We start from the raw sequence: 15,232 nt of genomic DNA, 5'->3' as shown, positions 1-15,232 counted from the left end.
TTTATTTAGACTCTAGTTTAAGGGTGATTTTGAGAAATAAGTTCTGATATCAAGGTACGTGAGCTTGTTTATAACAGCAATAAGAAACGCATTAAGCATTGGGTTGAGATGTGAGATAAGAAGTGACGTGGTAAAAGTCATGTGTTTTAATATGTCTTTGCACCTGGATTATTTCATTTTTCTACTGTGGACAAATTTTTCAATCAAATTCGGTTTTCTGCCAATGGTGTTCTTATATATAAACATTTAACATGTATTGTTAACATTTCTCAAGGGAAAAAGAAAGCCATGTTTTGATTTGTAAGTTATGTTCTTTTCTTTTTATAGTCTGGCACAGAAAATTAAAGAATCAAAAAGCTCCCAAGGAAGGGCTGACGGGTCTCATAAACGAAGACAAAGAGTTGGCTGAGCTTCGAGGTCTGGCAGCTGGAGTAGGACTGGCTAATGCCTGCTATGCCATACAGTACGTAACCTGGGCCGTCCCTACAGGGCATCTAGATGAAGAGTGGGCAACTATAAAGAGAGTGCCCATGGGTCCTCTGTTGCCCACGACTGTCCTGGTCTATGCTCATTATTCTGGCATAATTATTAATACCATCCCCCTCCATTTTCAAATGTGACCTAAGATGGATGGCAAATTATGTGGTTATTCTATCCCAAGGAAAATAAGCAAAATTCCATTGTTTTCCAGTGGTTTATTTAGCACTTAGTTAAAAAGTAAACAAAACAAGGAAATAAATACTGTGTTGAAAAGAGCAGATGGTAATATGATTGGTTCAACTGGAGGCAACCAGAAGGAGAGGAATTTCAAGGGTCCCGTGCCTGTGCTGTTAAGTTCATCTGTTTTTAGAAGTTTGGTGATTGCCTACAAAAGCTCTTTAAGATAGTTGAGTTTTGAACTTATGCTGTCATCATAACTAAAGAAAATATTTAAATTTTTTAAATGCAAGACACCATATTGCGGTTTATACATGACACTATATTACAGCTTATGCTAAAAAGAATTATGCAGTCAGAGGCCTCGAAATTTATGATCCAAGACTAAAAATAGGAAGATTTGAAGTAGACACAGGAGTGATCTAAGTTAGTGATTCAGAGGTGACTTTTCCTTGAGAAAATACTCTGCATACTTGTTATTCAAGATTCCCTTTTAAAAACTCAAAGCGTTTTAAATGCAGGCAATTTTTTCCCCCTCAGAATATTCTAAGTGAGAGCTGGCTTCTAAAAGTCAAGGAGAAGGAGTTTATTTTTGTGGTCATACTAAATTTTGTTTTTTTTTGTTTTTTAATATTTTATTTATTTATTCAGGAGAGACACACAGAGAGACGTAGAGACATAGGCAGAGGGAGAAGCAGGCTCCATGCAGGGAGCTTGACGTGGGACTCGATCCCGGGTCTCCAGAATCATGCCCTGGGCTGAAGGCAGCGCTAAACCGCTGAGCCACCCAGGTTGCCCCTAAATTTTGTTTTACACAAAAGATCAGGCGTGTGAAATTGTTCAAGTGAAAGCTTTTGAGCTCATAAACCCAGATATATTTATTACTAATTTGCAATAGCTTTTTACATAAATTGATTACATGAAGAAATGAATAACTTTTAACTTTAACAAAACAAGCAACAATAAAAACTCCCGACAATGCAAACAAGGCATCTTTCTATTAGGATTATGGGACCTAGAAGTGAAGTGACATGCTCTGTCCACGTTTTGGAATAGGGAAGGAATATTCTGGATGATAGATTAGGAAGGAATAGAAATGCAAACTTCCATGTCACTATATTACGTGGAATAGTGTTGCAAAATCATGAGATTTCTCTTTCTCTTTCTCATACTCTTTCTTAAACACTAACACCAACACGAACTTGTAGACCAACGTATTTTGGGAAATGAAAAATATTGTTTTCCAGTACTCTTCCAACCCAAGCGGAGATTGAAAGTCTTCCTGCCTTCCCTCGGGAAAAACTGACTCTGCGCCTCTTGTTGGGAAGTGGGGCCTTTGGAGAAGTGTATGAAGGGACAGCAGTAGACATCTTAGGAGCTGGAACTGGAGAAACCAAGGTAGCAGTGAAGGTAATGTGGATCTTTTAATTCCTTGACATACTGCATCAGTACATTTACGTGAATTTATGCAGATAAAACTGTAATAAAACACAAGTGATCTTAGTTGAAAAGAGAACTGAAGGTGGGAGTCCATGCACGACAACAGAAATTACAATTTTTTCCTCCTTTTCTTATATAAGCTCTGTAATTCATAGTTATCTCTGAGGTTACTAATTAGCTAAGACTCCACAGGCAGTTTGTCCCTTCGAATATACTAGAAGAGGACCGGGGTTGTAAAGCACATTCTCCATGTCTTAGGTGCCAGGGCACATAGGTGACTCTGCCATCGCAGTGCAAAAGCAGCCCTAGTCAATATGTAAACTAAGGAGTGTGGTTATGTTCTAGTAAAACTTGATTTTATGAAAATTGAAATTTGAATTTTATGTAATTTTCCTGTGCTAAGAAGAAATATCCTTTTTTTGACCTTTTTCCAGCCATTTGGAAAACTATACAAACTATACAAACTATAGTTTGCTGGGCAGCCTGGGTGGCTCAGCGGTTTAGCACACCCAGGGCCTGATCCTGGAGACCCAGGATCGAGTCCCACGTCTGGCTCCCTGCATGGAGCCTGCTTCTCCCTCTGCCTGTGTCTCTTCCTTTGTGTGTGTATGTGTCTCTCATGAATAGATAAATAAAATCCTAAAAAAAAAACAAACAAACTAGAGTTTGCTGACCCCTGTACTACACAGTTATTCACATGATATATTTAATGCAGTTTTGAGGAAGTGCTGAGTATACTCTCATATTTGTGTAAAACCTTTTGATCGGGGGATGATGAATCTTTTATGTAACTGGGCAATATCCTGACCACTGCTTGTTAGGAATTTGTTGCTTCGAGAGAGGGCTATACAACCAGAAAGGTTGGCAAAAGCCTCTCCATTGCCAAATGATATAATCTAAGAGTAGTTTAAATTACTCTAGCCTCAACTGGTGTATAAACAAGAGTTTATTTTCCTCACACAACAAGAGGGCTGCTGGTTCTGGTACAGTATGGTGTTAGGTCACAGCCAGGATACCTGAAATTCTCTTGACTTTGTATGTGTGTGTTGCCTCATGATCCCCAGATGGCTGCTGGGGATCAGCATTACGACTGAATGAAGATCAGGCATTACGACTTCATTCAGGTCAGGGCAAGGGGTAAGGATGATGTTAGACGTTTATGTTCAAAAAAGTGAAAGTTTTCCACAAGCTTCTCTCCCTTTCAACAGTTTTCCCCTTTTACTCACTGACCAAAATTGAATCAGGTGACCACCCCTATTTGCAAAGGAAGCTGGAGAATTACAAAACAATTTTCATGATTTGTTTAGACCAATTGTCTGGGACTGAGCATCTTGCCTCTAAGAAATGAATCAGGGTATTTATTATTAGCAGGGGGAAACAGGTATCCAGCAGAAAACTGTGAAAATTAAGAAACTGGTTTGGGGGGGATCCCTGGATGGCTCAGTGGTTTAGCGCCTGCCTTAGGCCCGGGGTGTGATCCTGGAGTCCCGGGCTCGAGTCCCACGTCAGGCTCCCTTGCATGGAGCCTGCTTCTCCCTCTGCCTATGTCTCTGCTTCTCTCTCTCTCTCTCTCTGTCTCTCAAGAATAAATAAATAAAATCTTTTTAAAAAAGAAACTGAAAAAAAATAAAAATAAAAAAAGAAACTGGTTTAGGTACCAAATTTGTCCTTTTAAAAATTTCTCCATTTTGGAGGGAATTTGTGTAAATGTTACTAGACTTCTTATCTATCAGACTTTCCCACGTGAACACTAATTATAACACAGGCTAACTTTTGACTGAGTTTACAGAACACACGCACATGTATGATCTATTTCCAGTGTTCAGGGTGAATGTTACAAAACAAAACAAAACAAAGATTGTCTCCTTTGACCCACCGAGCTCACAGAAAGGTCTGCTATACTGATTCCTGGCTTATTTTTATGTTGTCTAGACTTTGAAAAAGGGCTCCACAGACCAGGAGAAGATTGAGTTCCTGAAGGAAGCACATCTGATGAGGTATTGGGGTAGCTCTGGCCTAATCGTCCCATCCCTTGGTATGAGTGGAAAGCTTTTACATCCGATGGGTAAATTTTTAATGTTCGAAATGACCTGACATAATAGATCATGACCCAAATAGGCATGGGTGAAGTTGAGACATAAATATGTCTGCAGAGACAAGTGTTCTATAGAAACCAGTCTTCCAAAAAAAAAAAAAAAAAAAGAAACCAGTGTTCCCCTGGGCAGTCCTCAGGCAAAAGTTCTTCTTTTATTATACCTTCAGTAGGAAGGGTATTTTGCAAGTGACTTCTGAAGCTGTTCAGCTTTAAACATCCTTAGGTTCTTCTGAATGTGTGATAGTGGGTCAAGTGGAGTAAGGGAGAGCTCCAAGTACAGGAATGTCAATGAAAATATCCTTGGTCTTAGTAACTCGTCTTCAAGGTTAGAATCAGTGGTTGGTCATGAAAACTGCTCTGAGGCTTCTTAAAGGGAGGGCTTGAGGCCAGGGTCCATGGGGGCCCAGCTGTGGCTTTGGATCATTAGATCGGGGATACTTGCTTTGATGTCTTGAGAAAATGGTTGAAGCCAAACCCGTGTGTCTGAATTATTTCTCCAACAGATCTTAAGAGAATAATATTTCATGTTTATTATGACTGAAAATTTAATGCTTTCAAATATCTTTTGAAGGATGGTAGTTAAAATTACATTCTTCACCAAAACAGGACATACTTCATATGAATGTTTCTTTTCAAGATGACCTATTCTACCCATATGCGCTGGCCACTAGGGGTTGCCGTATCATCTGTCTAAGGCAAGCACACGGATCAGTACTTGGAGAAGGAGACTCTCATTTATTAGAGAAAAAACAGAAAAAACAAACAAACAAACAAAACCCAAAACCCAAAACCCAAACTCCAAACAGGAGTTTTGAAGGAAACGGTAGATAAAGAACTGCTCTTCCCAAGGCCTTCAGCCAGGGCTCCTGTCGCTGTCATGACATCCTCCTGTCTCTTTCCACCTTGTAGCAAATTTAACCATCCCAACATTCTGAAGCAGCTTGGAGTTTGTCTGATGAACGAACCCCAGTACATTATCCTGGAACTGATGGAAGGAGGAGACCTTCTTACCTATTTGCGTAAAGCCCGGATGACAACGGTAGGAAATGGGGTCCCCGTTTTGGTTTTGTAATGCAAATACTCTATAATTTCCAGCTAAGTTTCTCTAAATTCAGTAGGCTGCCATTTGGGCTAATGGTAGAACCTTGGAAGACTTCTGTGCAAGACTTGTATTTCCTTCAGTTGGAATAGGACAATTAGAATCCTGAGCTAACTTCTGGTATTTTCTGTTTTTTTGTTTTTGTTTTTTTTTTTTTTTTGGGTGTTTTTACTATTCAGTAGGGGAAAACAGGTACCTCACTTCCAAAAATCATGTTTTCTGGAAAGCAGAGATTGTGTGGCATTGGAAAGTCACATCTTTCTCGGCACTTATTCTATTTGTCTGTCTGTCCCAAACTGATATTTGCAAGTCCTTATATTTTTATTGAGTACCCTATGTCCCTACTTGCTTGGCATATCCGTTTGGATTTTCCTAGGCATCTCAAACTTGTGTTGGCCAGAAGTCTTGATCTCATACCTCTCCCTCCATACCATCCATCTGGTTCTTTGCTTTTTCTTCAGGATGCAGGACACCATCTTGTCTTCTCTGGTCTTCTCAGTGCTTACCTTTAGCTGCTGTGAGGGGGGCACAGTGCAGACCCTGCAAAGACTGTGGCATCAGAGCCAGATGTGACAGCCCCTGTGGGAACCTACCATGTATCTCAGATGAGAAACACATGAGACAAAACAAGACATTCAAATTTAAATCTGTAGATTTTTAAAAAATTGGTTTTCATTTCTATCAAAGTACACTTCTATGGCTAAAACGCTGAAATATAGAACCAGGTGAAAGACCATCTTCTCCCCACCCCATGCCAGGCATCGACATGTTTCTTCTGGTATTTATCTCCATGCTCCTACGTACTCTGTTCATACCGCTGCACGTTGATTTTTTGAAAAATCTTGGGGGAAATCTCCTGACTACCTACTATGAGAGGTGAGGCTTTAACTCTCTGAGACTTACTCAGTACCAGCCCCAAACCCACCGACTCTACACGTGGATGACTTTGTTCCCCCGTCCTCTGACAGTAGTTATCACAATTTTCAGATAAATCAACATTGCAGATTTGCATTACTATGACTGTTACTTGCAGCTGAGTTACTCAAATGCTGGGATTATGTTTTTTTTTTCTTGGACAAGAATAATAAATGCCTCTTTTGTTTTCCCCTTTTGCTTCATTTTCTATATGCCTAAACTCTTTGACAGAATTGAGGCACTTCTATCACTGTGGTTAGATAGATCAGATGATCCAGCACCTAACAGGGTTTTTTTCTTGGACACTCCCCCCGGGAGCCAATATAAGTGCTTGTCCTCTGGGCTCTCCGCAGAGCTGTTGTCCTAGGCGCTCCCTTCACATTTGCCCCACTAATTTCCTTGCTGGACCTTAGTTTCCTCTATTCCATGACTTCTTTGTTCAGAAGAGAGAAAACATGAGAAAGCATGCATGTGAGGCAAAAATCTCCTTTTCCCCCTCTTTTTGAGAAAATATTCTTTTCCTTCCTTCACACTTGATGAACAATTTGGCTGAATTCTAGGCTGAAAACCCCTTTGTTCCCTCGTTTGTACAGTTGCCTTTAAGAAGTATTATGCCATTCTGATTCTTGGACTTAGGATCAGTGACCTGCTTTTTGCCCCTCCTCTCTGGAAAAGTTTAGGAACTTCTTATCTTTGGTACTTTTTACCAATCTGGATGCTCAGCCTGGAAAATCACCCCCTTCAGCTCTGGGATTTTTTAATATTATTTTTTAATAAATAAAATTCTTTGTTCCCTCTATTTCCTTGTACTCCAAAGTCTACTCATTGGATAATGGACTGCTTTGTTTTATCCTTTTGTTCTATTAGCTGTTTTCTCCTATTTTCCAATTGTATTTGTGCTGTCAATTGTGGTAGATTCCTATAACTTTTTAAACAGCATTTACAAACTTATTTTTCCACAGACTCATTCTTCTATTTTGATCACTTCTTAAAACAGTGTTGTGGTGGTTTTTTTTTTTGTTTTTGTTTTTGTTTTTTGTTTTTTGTTTTTTTGTTTTGTTTTTTTTTAATACAGGCAAACTCTAATCTTTCCTAGGACACTAATTATAGTTTTTTTTAAAGTATTAATTTGCTTCCTGCATTGTCCTGATTTCCTTTATCTGCTTTGTTCTGGGATCTGTTTGTAATGTGAGAAGCTTTTCTCAAACTTTTGGTGACTTGTGGCTGGTCTTCCCATTTAACAGTGAGGCCTGAGAAGCTGACTGGAACCTGTGCCTCTGCGGCAGCTTCCTTGTGGTTGTCATGTGGGACCTGCTTTTTCACTGGAGGGGGGTCCCCTAATCCTCTGATGACAGTACCTGGGTGTTTTCCCTGGAACACCCCACTTTCATCAGAGAAGAATCTGTGGGTCTCCTGCTTGGGTAAATGCCTCAGCCTCAGTTCACCGAGGTGAGAGGGGAGGAGGGTGCAGGTCCAAACTCTTGAGTACATAGGCTCTCATTTAATTTTCCTCTCCATTTTCTGCACAGTGTCTTAGTGTGATTGATTTATTTGAACTTGGAGTTGTTCTGGTTCAGTGTGTGTGTGTGTGCTCTGCAGTAGAAAGCCTCCTGCTGTGGTGGGAGGACCTAGGATCCAGTTAGCTCCTAAAATAAACTTCCAAACATTCCTCTTGCTTCCAGGCTTACCTCTCACCCCTGCATTCAGAGATGCCTGCAACCTCCAACTGCAGAGCCCTTAGGGGGTTTTATAGTGAAATACAGCCTAGTTCTTGCCTTTCCTCCCGAAGGCAGCCACACTGTCTGTCGGCTCTGCTGAATGACCACTCCTCCATGTGCTTCGCTTCCCCAAAATGTTTCATGCACTAAATTTATTTTCCTAATGTATATGTCCTCATGAGATTATGAACATTTCCTTTTTAAAAAAGGTTTTATTGATTTGTGAGACACACACAGAGAGAGGCAGAGACACAGGCAGAGGGAGAAGCAGGCTCCCTGTGGGGAGCCCCATGTGGGACTTGATCTCAGGACCCTGGAATTGAGACCTGAGCCAAAGGCAGATGCTCAATCACTGAGCCACCCAGCCGCCCCTAAACATTTCCCCTATACTGTCAGTTCAGGAAGGTTTGGGGAGAGAGTGAGACTAAAAATGTACACACTTAGTCCTCCATCCTTAACAAGAATGTTTATCTGTAGATTGTGTTTTGTTTGTTCTGGGGTAGAGGGGATGAGATGAAAAAATATGGGTCTGCTCTTTCCAAATTATTCCTAGTTAGTCGGGATCCTGATGGTTATACTGATTGGTTCTCAAGTGTTCTTTCCTGAACAGGGCAGCTTCCATGCCTCACCGCCCTCATTCCAGCCAGTCGGCAGGATGCCTTTAGGTGCTGTGTGCAGGAACACCAAGGGCTCTACTTCCCCACCATCCTGGGGAGCCAGCTGTTTCTCCACAGGGAGTGCTCAGAGGCAACATTCCAGAGAGGCCACATGCATCCTCTTCCCTATCCCTGCTCTGGGACTGCAGTGCTGGGTCCAATACAGAAGGATAGACTGCAACTAGCCCCATAAACCTTAGTCCTGTCTTCTATTTTCAGGAACGCAGTTTCTGCATCTGTATAATGGAATATGGAATTGAAAATACTCCTAGGCTCTTTTTAGCTTTGAAATCCTAAGATTATATTAAGACAGAAGAAAGTAAAAAACAAAACCCAAACCCAACCTACCAAAATAGTATAAATACATAGCTAGCTACAATCAATTCAGCAATTTTTTGGCTGCATGTTTAGTTTTACAATCTAGTATAATATTATTCATACATAATATGTAATATTATATATACACTACTACATAATAGTGAAGGATGTGGCTCCTGCTTTCAAGGGCCTTGCCACATGGTAGGGAGGTAAGTCATGTATAAATAACTCATTTAAGGTAGAAATTTGGAGGGTATATTGGAGTGCAGTAGAGAATATACTGTGGAAGCACAGAGGAGAGAGTGATTATTTCCAACTGAGGAGACCTGGGAGACCGGGGAGGTCTTTCGTTTGAGACATAACTAAAAGAGGGGATAGAACAGTCTTTTTTTTTTATTGGAGTTCAATTTACCAAAATATAGCATAACACTCAGTGCTCATCCCATCAAGTGCCCCCCTCAGTGCCCATCACCCAGTCACCCCCACCCCCTGCCCACCTCCCTTTCCACCACCCTTTATTCGTTTCCCAGAGTTAGGAGTCTCTCATGTATAGAACAGTCTTTGAAGCAACACCTCCCCACATGAAAAGCTATGACCAGGAAGAGTCCTAGGTGGAGGTTCATTATGTCTGGGGTTGGGGGTGCTTGGCAAGAGATGACAGGTGACAGCCCAGGGCAGCAGCATCTGGAGTCAAAGAGCCCCAACATGGGGTGATGAGGTATCCCAACAAGTTGTCACAGGGGCTATGAGGAGCAAGTGGCAGTTAGAGACCTAGGCAGCATTCAAATCTGTCCACAGGGAGCATGATGCTAGCCACCAGCCAGAAGTTCAGAAGCAAGATTCTAACTGAGGAGCATCTTCAGAGGAGTGGGCTTTGCCAAGAGCAAATCAGGATTCCACTCACAGAGGACCCAGTGGACCGGTCAGGACACCCAGCAGGGACTTAGACACAGGCCCTGAGTACTATACCCATGGAGTCTGATGTCTGCTGGACCTGAACAGTGCTGCGGGGGATTGATTCTTGGGAGTAACATCAAGCCTCGCTATGGGGCTGCGGTGTGGTTGAGCAGGACCATGGTGATGTTGAGTTTGAGAACATGAGGAATCTTCCTAGTTTGGGGACAAAACAGGAGCTTGTTGGGGGAGGCAGGGGGAGCAGCACTTAAGAGCACTCGTCTATGAGAGATTGAGGGATTTCAAGGTTGGGGGTCACTGGAGATGCTCAGTGAAGGATGTGAATGGAAATCAAGGATAAGAAGAGCATTCCAGAATGGTAGCAGAAATAAAGAGAGGTGGCTGCAGCCTGGGGCCTCCTTGGAGGCTGTGCTTAGGAATCTGTCATAGACTCCACAGGCAGTAGGTCGCAGTGAAGCGGGCCTATTAAAGCACGAGAGGCTGGAGACAAGTTTGGGATGCGTCAGATAGGGATGATAGAGGCCTGACCCAGAGTAATTGCAGGAAAATGGCAAGGGAAAGACAAACTATGAATGTAACCTCAGGGAAGGGACTGAATTTTTTCCATATGGTACCAATAAAAACTTCCACTGGCTTTTTAAATGTAGAAATCACTGCAGCCAGGATAGGCTCAGCTATATATGCATGCTGGCTCTCATGGAGGAGAGGAGTAATCTGTGGCCTTGAAATAGAGCACTGCTAACAAGTTACATGGGGGCTTATCTGAGGAACAAGCCCATTGTCATGACTGACATTCCAGCGTGACATTGGGCCAGTCATTAAACTTGCACTGATTAAATTATCATTAGTACTCCTATGACAGCAGCTACTATTTATTAAGTGCCTGTTATATACCAGCCAGGTTCCATACCTTATTTCAGATCCTATAGGGCCAGTGTTATTATTCCCTTTTTACATATGAGAAAGGTGCTTAGTGAATTAAGCAATGTGAGCAAGTTCATGTCACTAGTAAGTAGCAGAACTAGGCTTCAGATCTTGGTCTGTCTGACCTGACACCCTGAGATCTTTCTGAGGAAGATCCTATATGGCCTCTGCCTACTAAAAATAGTCTTATTTATGTACAGTTCAGTTGAAAGTCTGTAAATCTAGTTCTTTTCCTCCTTGTTTGAATTCTTGTAACCATAACTAAAAATACCTTTAGGGGTGTCTGGGTGGCTAGGTCAGTTAAGTTTCTGCCTTTGGTTCAGGTTGTGATCCCAGGGTGCTGGGATTGATTCCATGTTGGGTTCCCTGCTCAGTGGGGAGCCCGTTTCTCCCTCTCCCTCTGCCTCTCCCCACCTCCTGCTCGTGTTCTTTCGTTCTCTCTCTCTCCATCTCAAATAAATAAATAAAATCTTAAAAAAAATAAAAGTACCTTGAAAACATCATGAATATGTTTTGTACAAACTGGAAAAGTACTTGTAACTTTTCTTTCTTTTTTTTTGATTGTAACTTTTCTTTCATTTCTTACAGTTTCATGGTCCTTTACTCACCTTGGTTGACCTTGTAGATCTGTGCGTAGATATTTCAAAAGGCTGTGTCTACTTGGAGCAGATGCACTTCATTCACAGGTATGGTGATATTCTAATGCTAGTTCTTAAGGATGTCAGCACAGTAATTGCCTATGGTTTGGGTAAAACATACAGGATAATTGAGTATTTCTATTACTTCAAAATAGCAAAAGTTTTTGTAAAAAGTCTCTCTCCTCTAAAGACCTCCTAGGGTTACTTGTCTGATCTCTGGAACTTTATTATTAGCATTATTAAATATAGCTTCTGTCATAGGGATCTAGCAGCTCGGAATTGCCTTGTCTCTGTGAAAGACTATACCAGTCCATCACGGGTAGTGAAGATCGGGGACTTCGGACTCGCGAGGGACATCTATAAAAATGATTACTATAGAAAGACAGGGGAAGGCCTCCTCCCTGTTCGGTGGATGGCTCCAGAAAGTTTGATGGATGGAATCTTCACTACTCAATCTGATGTGTGGTGAGTTTAACAGGACACAGAGAAATTCGAGCAGAACCAGCTAACATCAGAGCCAGAAGGGAACATTAAAGGTCATCTAAACTTGTGGGACCATTCTGGCTCTTGGTATTTTTGCCCCTTACCCTAATCAGTTTTGATCTATTATCTTATGAGTATATGTGAAATAGATACATTTACTTCAAGTGTTCTATCACTTCCCAAAGTCTAGCGGCTGTGACTAGTAGGAATTGGCACATATGAATCCATGTCCAAGAAAGTGTCCCAATGCCTACTCTTTTGGGATGGGTGGTCATTATTTTATAGGTAGAGTTTAAATCACGGATATCAAAAACATTATGACACCAGGGATGTTTCGATATAGCTTTATTTTATTTTTTAAAAGATTTTATTTATCTCTTTATTGTTAGAATAGGACCACTCTGTTTGCTTGTTGACACCAAATTTTGATTAGAGCTTCTAAAAACTGTGAAGATTTGTTCAATAACTTTTAAGCTGGACTGGCCCCCCAAAAAACCGGTGACAAGATAAAATTGGGCCTCAGTGTTACCAGTTCACATTCATGCCTTTCCTCTCCTCATTTACTGGCACTCAAAGTCGGGGGTGGGGGGTGGGGAGGGGAAGGTGCAGTGCCTTCTTACCCCTACATTAGTCTGCATGTTGATGCTATGAAAGCCTTAAGGAGATCTGTGGTGCAGTTGCAGCTGGGGAAGAGGAATAAAGTGTGTGTGTGTGTGTGTGTGTGTGTGTGTGTGTGTGTGTGCGCGCGTGCTCCCACTAAGCCTTCCTATCACCTTTGAAGTGTTGCTAGTAGGCAGTTGCTTTTTCTACTTCTTGAGGTCAATTTGCTTTTAAGTCTCCCATTTGCCTTTTATGGGCCCAATAATGCCAATCACAAAGTAGACCCCAATAGCCCCAGGAATATTTATGTTGGACAAACTACTCTAAGCATGATGTTTGTAATAAGCATAATCAAAGTGAACTCTTAACATCCTTAGGTCTTTCGGAATTCTGATTTGGGAGATTTTAACTCTTGGCCATCAGCCTTATCCAACTCATTCCAACCTTGATGTTTTAAACTATGTGCAAACAGGAGGGAGACTGGAGCCACCGAAAAATTGTCCTGATGATTTGTAAGTTAATTTTGCTAATAGAAGCACCTAAAATCTAAAAACATGTGTTCATGCAATCTTATGCTTCACTGGCATGGTATTTTAAAATGAAAACTGAAATTTATGGATTTGTGTTGTCTACATAAAATGTAACTTGATTGTAACATTTAGTTTTCTTTTTTAAAAAAAGATTTTATTTATTTATTCATGAGACACAGAGAAAGAGAGAGGCAGAGACATAGGCAGGAGAGAGCCCAATGTGAGACTCAATCCCAGGACCCCAGGACCTAAGCTCAACCACTGAGCCACCCAGGCATCCCTGTAACATTTAATTTTCTAAATACGCGATTGTCTCTTTTTACATACATATGATATTTCGTTTCAGAAACATGATTGAGAAGAGTAGAATATTTTCATACTCTTGATAGATGAATTCTAATAAATAAATAAAAGCTTATTTTATTTATGTGTGTGTATGTTTACACACACACCCTCATTTTATTTTGGAAGATTTAATTTGGCTAATATCTTAATTTGCATATTAAGAGATTCTATTAAATAAGAATATACTGGACTGCCTTTCTTGATGCAGCTGATATTGGGACATAGTACTATTAAAAAATTACTCAGGTTACAATCTATTTATGAACTTAACACAGACTGACTATTCATGACTCTATTAAACTGATGCTACTATTGAAGTCTAGTAAACTCGAGATTCTCAGGAGAGTAGGTGATTTTGATCTAATTACAAAAGAAATATAAACCCAGTTATTTTACTGCATAATAATCTACCTTCCTATGAAAAACCTCAGCAGAAATAACAAGTTTTGCAACTTTTTCTAAGGGATGTTTTACCCAAGAAGTTTCAAAAGGAACAAACGCCAAACAAGTATAAACTCCTCTGTACTGTGCACAATACCATGCCACGTATTGTGCGGAATACATAGGTGTTTAAACCATGGCCCCAGCTCTTCAGCATCTCAGAATGTATTTTGAAAGAAAAGAAACACACATGGAACAGTTGCATAACAAGCCAACATGTAATAAAGTGCTAAACTGTGTGGTACAGACAAGTGCAAAAGGAATTAGCAGTATGCGGATACACACCATGGTTGTACTGCCTTGACTATGCTGTGTTATTTTAGAGGATTATTCAGACTGGAGCCAAAAGATGATTAAGAACTGGGCACTTTGGTTGGATGTTCTACTGGTGAATGTTTTTGTATTATTTAAATCTTCCAGCCAGAAGAAGAAGATTAGAATCACCGCTTGTTTCTAATTTAGCTTTGTACAGACTCTGGGACATTTACAGGGGGATCAGATGTACCCATACCTGATTAAGTTTGGTGACTGTCCTTAAAAATGATTCACGATCCTTTGGGGGGAGATGGGCAGAATCCTGTAAATAAGAAGTCAGACATTATACAAAATTTGAAAACCTTTGGTTTAGGATTTGAGGGAAAACTCCAGCACACCTAAGCAGAAAATACATTTTTATTGGCTAGCAAACCAATCACCGCTTTGCATCTCTTACATGTCTATCAAACACTCAGAAATTTTCCCCAGAATTTCAATGGAACCAAATTTTTATTATCCTGTTAGAATTTTATCTGGCCTGTTTCCCCCCAGGAGGTACCATGTAGCTCATCACAGTGATACAGTTTTTTGGGATAGGCACTTTAGGTATCAATCATTGAATTATACATTTTGACTGATGTGTTCGCTTATTTTGGAGACAATGGAGGTGGATAATTACTCAGAGGTTGTGGAGCAGGAAAATGTAGGTATGTTGAACTTTGCTCTACCGAGATGTACCCAAATATGCAACTAAAAGGGGGAGGAAGAAAGAATGCTAGAAAAGTGCCAGAGAGACTTTCCTGTTTAGAGGCAGAAATAGATATCCTATATAACATTTATGTTCTATATTTATGTAACATACATTTATACAGATTATATAAATACATAACTTAATGTTATATATAGCTTTATGTTGAATAATTCATTGGTTGGCTATATTATTCCCCTAATATTATAAAAAATATGATGCCCTTAAAGCCAAAATTTTCCATTGGTGGTTTTGAAGTTCATTTGAACATCAGTCATTAAAAAGTAAACAGTGCTCCCAACTCCTGATTGTTGTGTGATCTCAGAGCCCTGGGAAGGGTTAAGGATCCATTGGCAACCAGGAAAACAAGCTGTGCTAGGAAATGGAGCTCTTGGCCATGCCATTCAATCTGGCCACGGCCTTAAGTTGTCATGATAAAGATTAACTACTCTCCT

At 40.6% G+C, this 15,232-nt stretch overlaps 1 protein-coding gene across 6 annotated transcripts in view; it reads left to right on the top strand.

Moving 5' to 3' along the window:
* The window catches only part of ROS1 (ROS proto-oncogene 1, receptor tyrosine kinase), a 121,250-nt gene that overhangs the window by 90,377 nt on the left and 15,641 nt on the right, over positions 1-15,232 (top strand). For 5 of the 6 annotated variants that reach the window (XR_013381554.1, XM_077900790.1, XM_077900797.1 and 2 more), the window contains 7 exons: positions 328-463; positions 1,905-2,067; positions 4,030-4,094; positions 5,102-5,231; positions 11,326-11,423; positions 11,637-11,840; positions 12,836-12,970. Coding sequence is in view for 5 of the 6 variants with exons in the window: in XM_077900790.1 (XP_077756916.1) it covers positions 328-463; positions 1,905-2,067; positions 4,030-4,094; positions 5,102-5,231; positions 11,326-11,423; positions 11,637-11,840; positions 12,836-12,970 (931 nt within the window). In the remaining variant the exon portion in view is untranslated. The other variant, XM_077900805.1, reaches the window with a different exon arrangement.

Source organism: Canis aureus, chromosome 1 (assembly GCF_053574225.1).
Source record: "Canis aureus isolate CA01 chromosome 1, VMU_Caureus_v.1.0, whole genome shotgun sequence".
Taxonomy (NCBI): Eukaryota; Metazoa; Chordata; class Mammalia; order Carnivora; family Canidae; genus Canis; species Canis aureus.
This window is presented reverse-complemented; position numbering and strand designations above follow the sequence as displayed.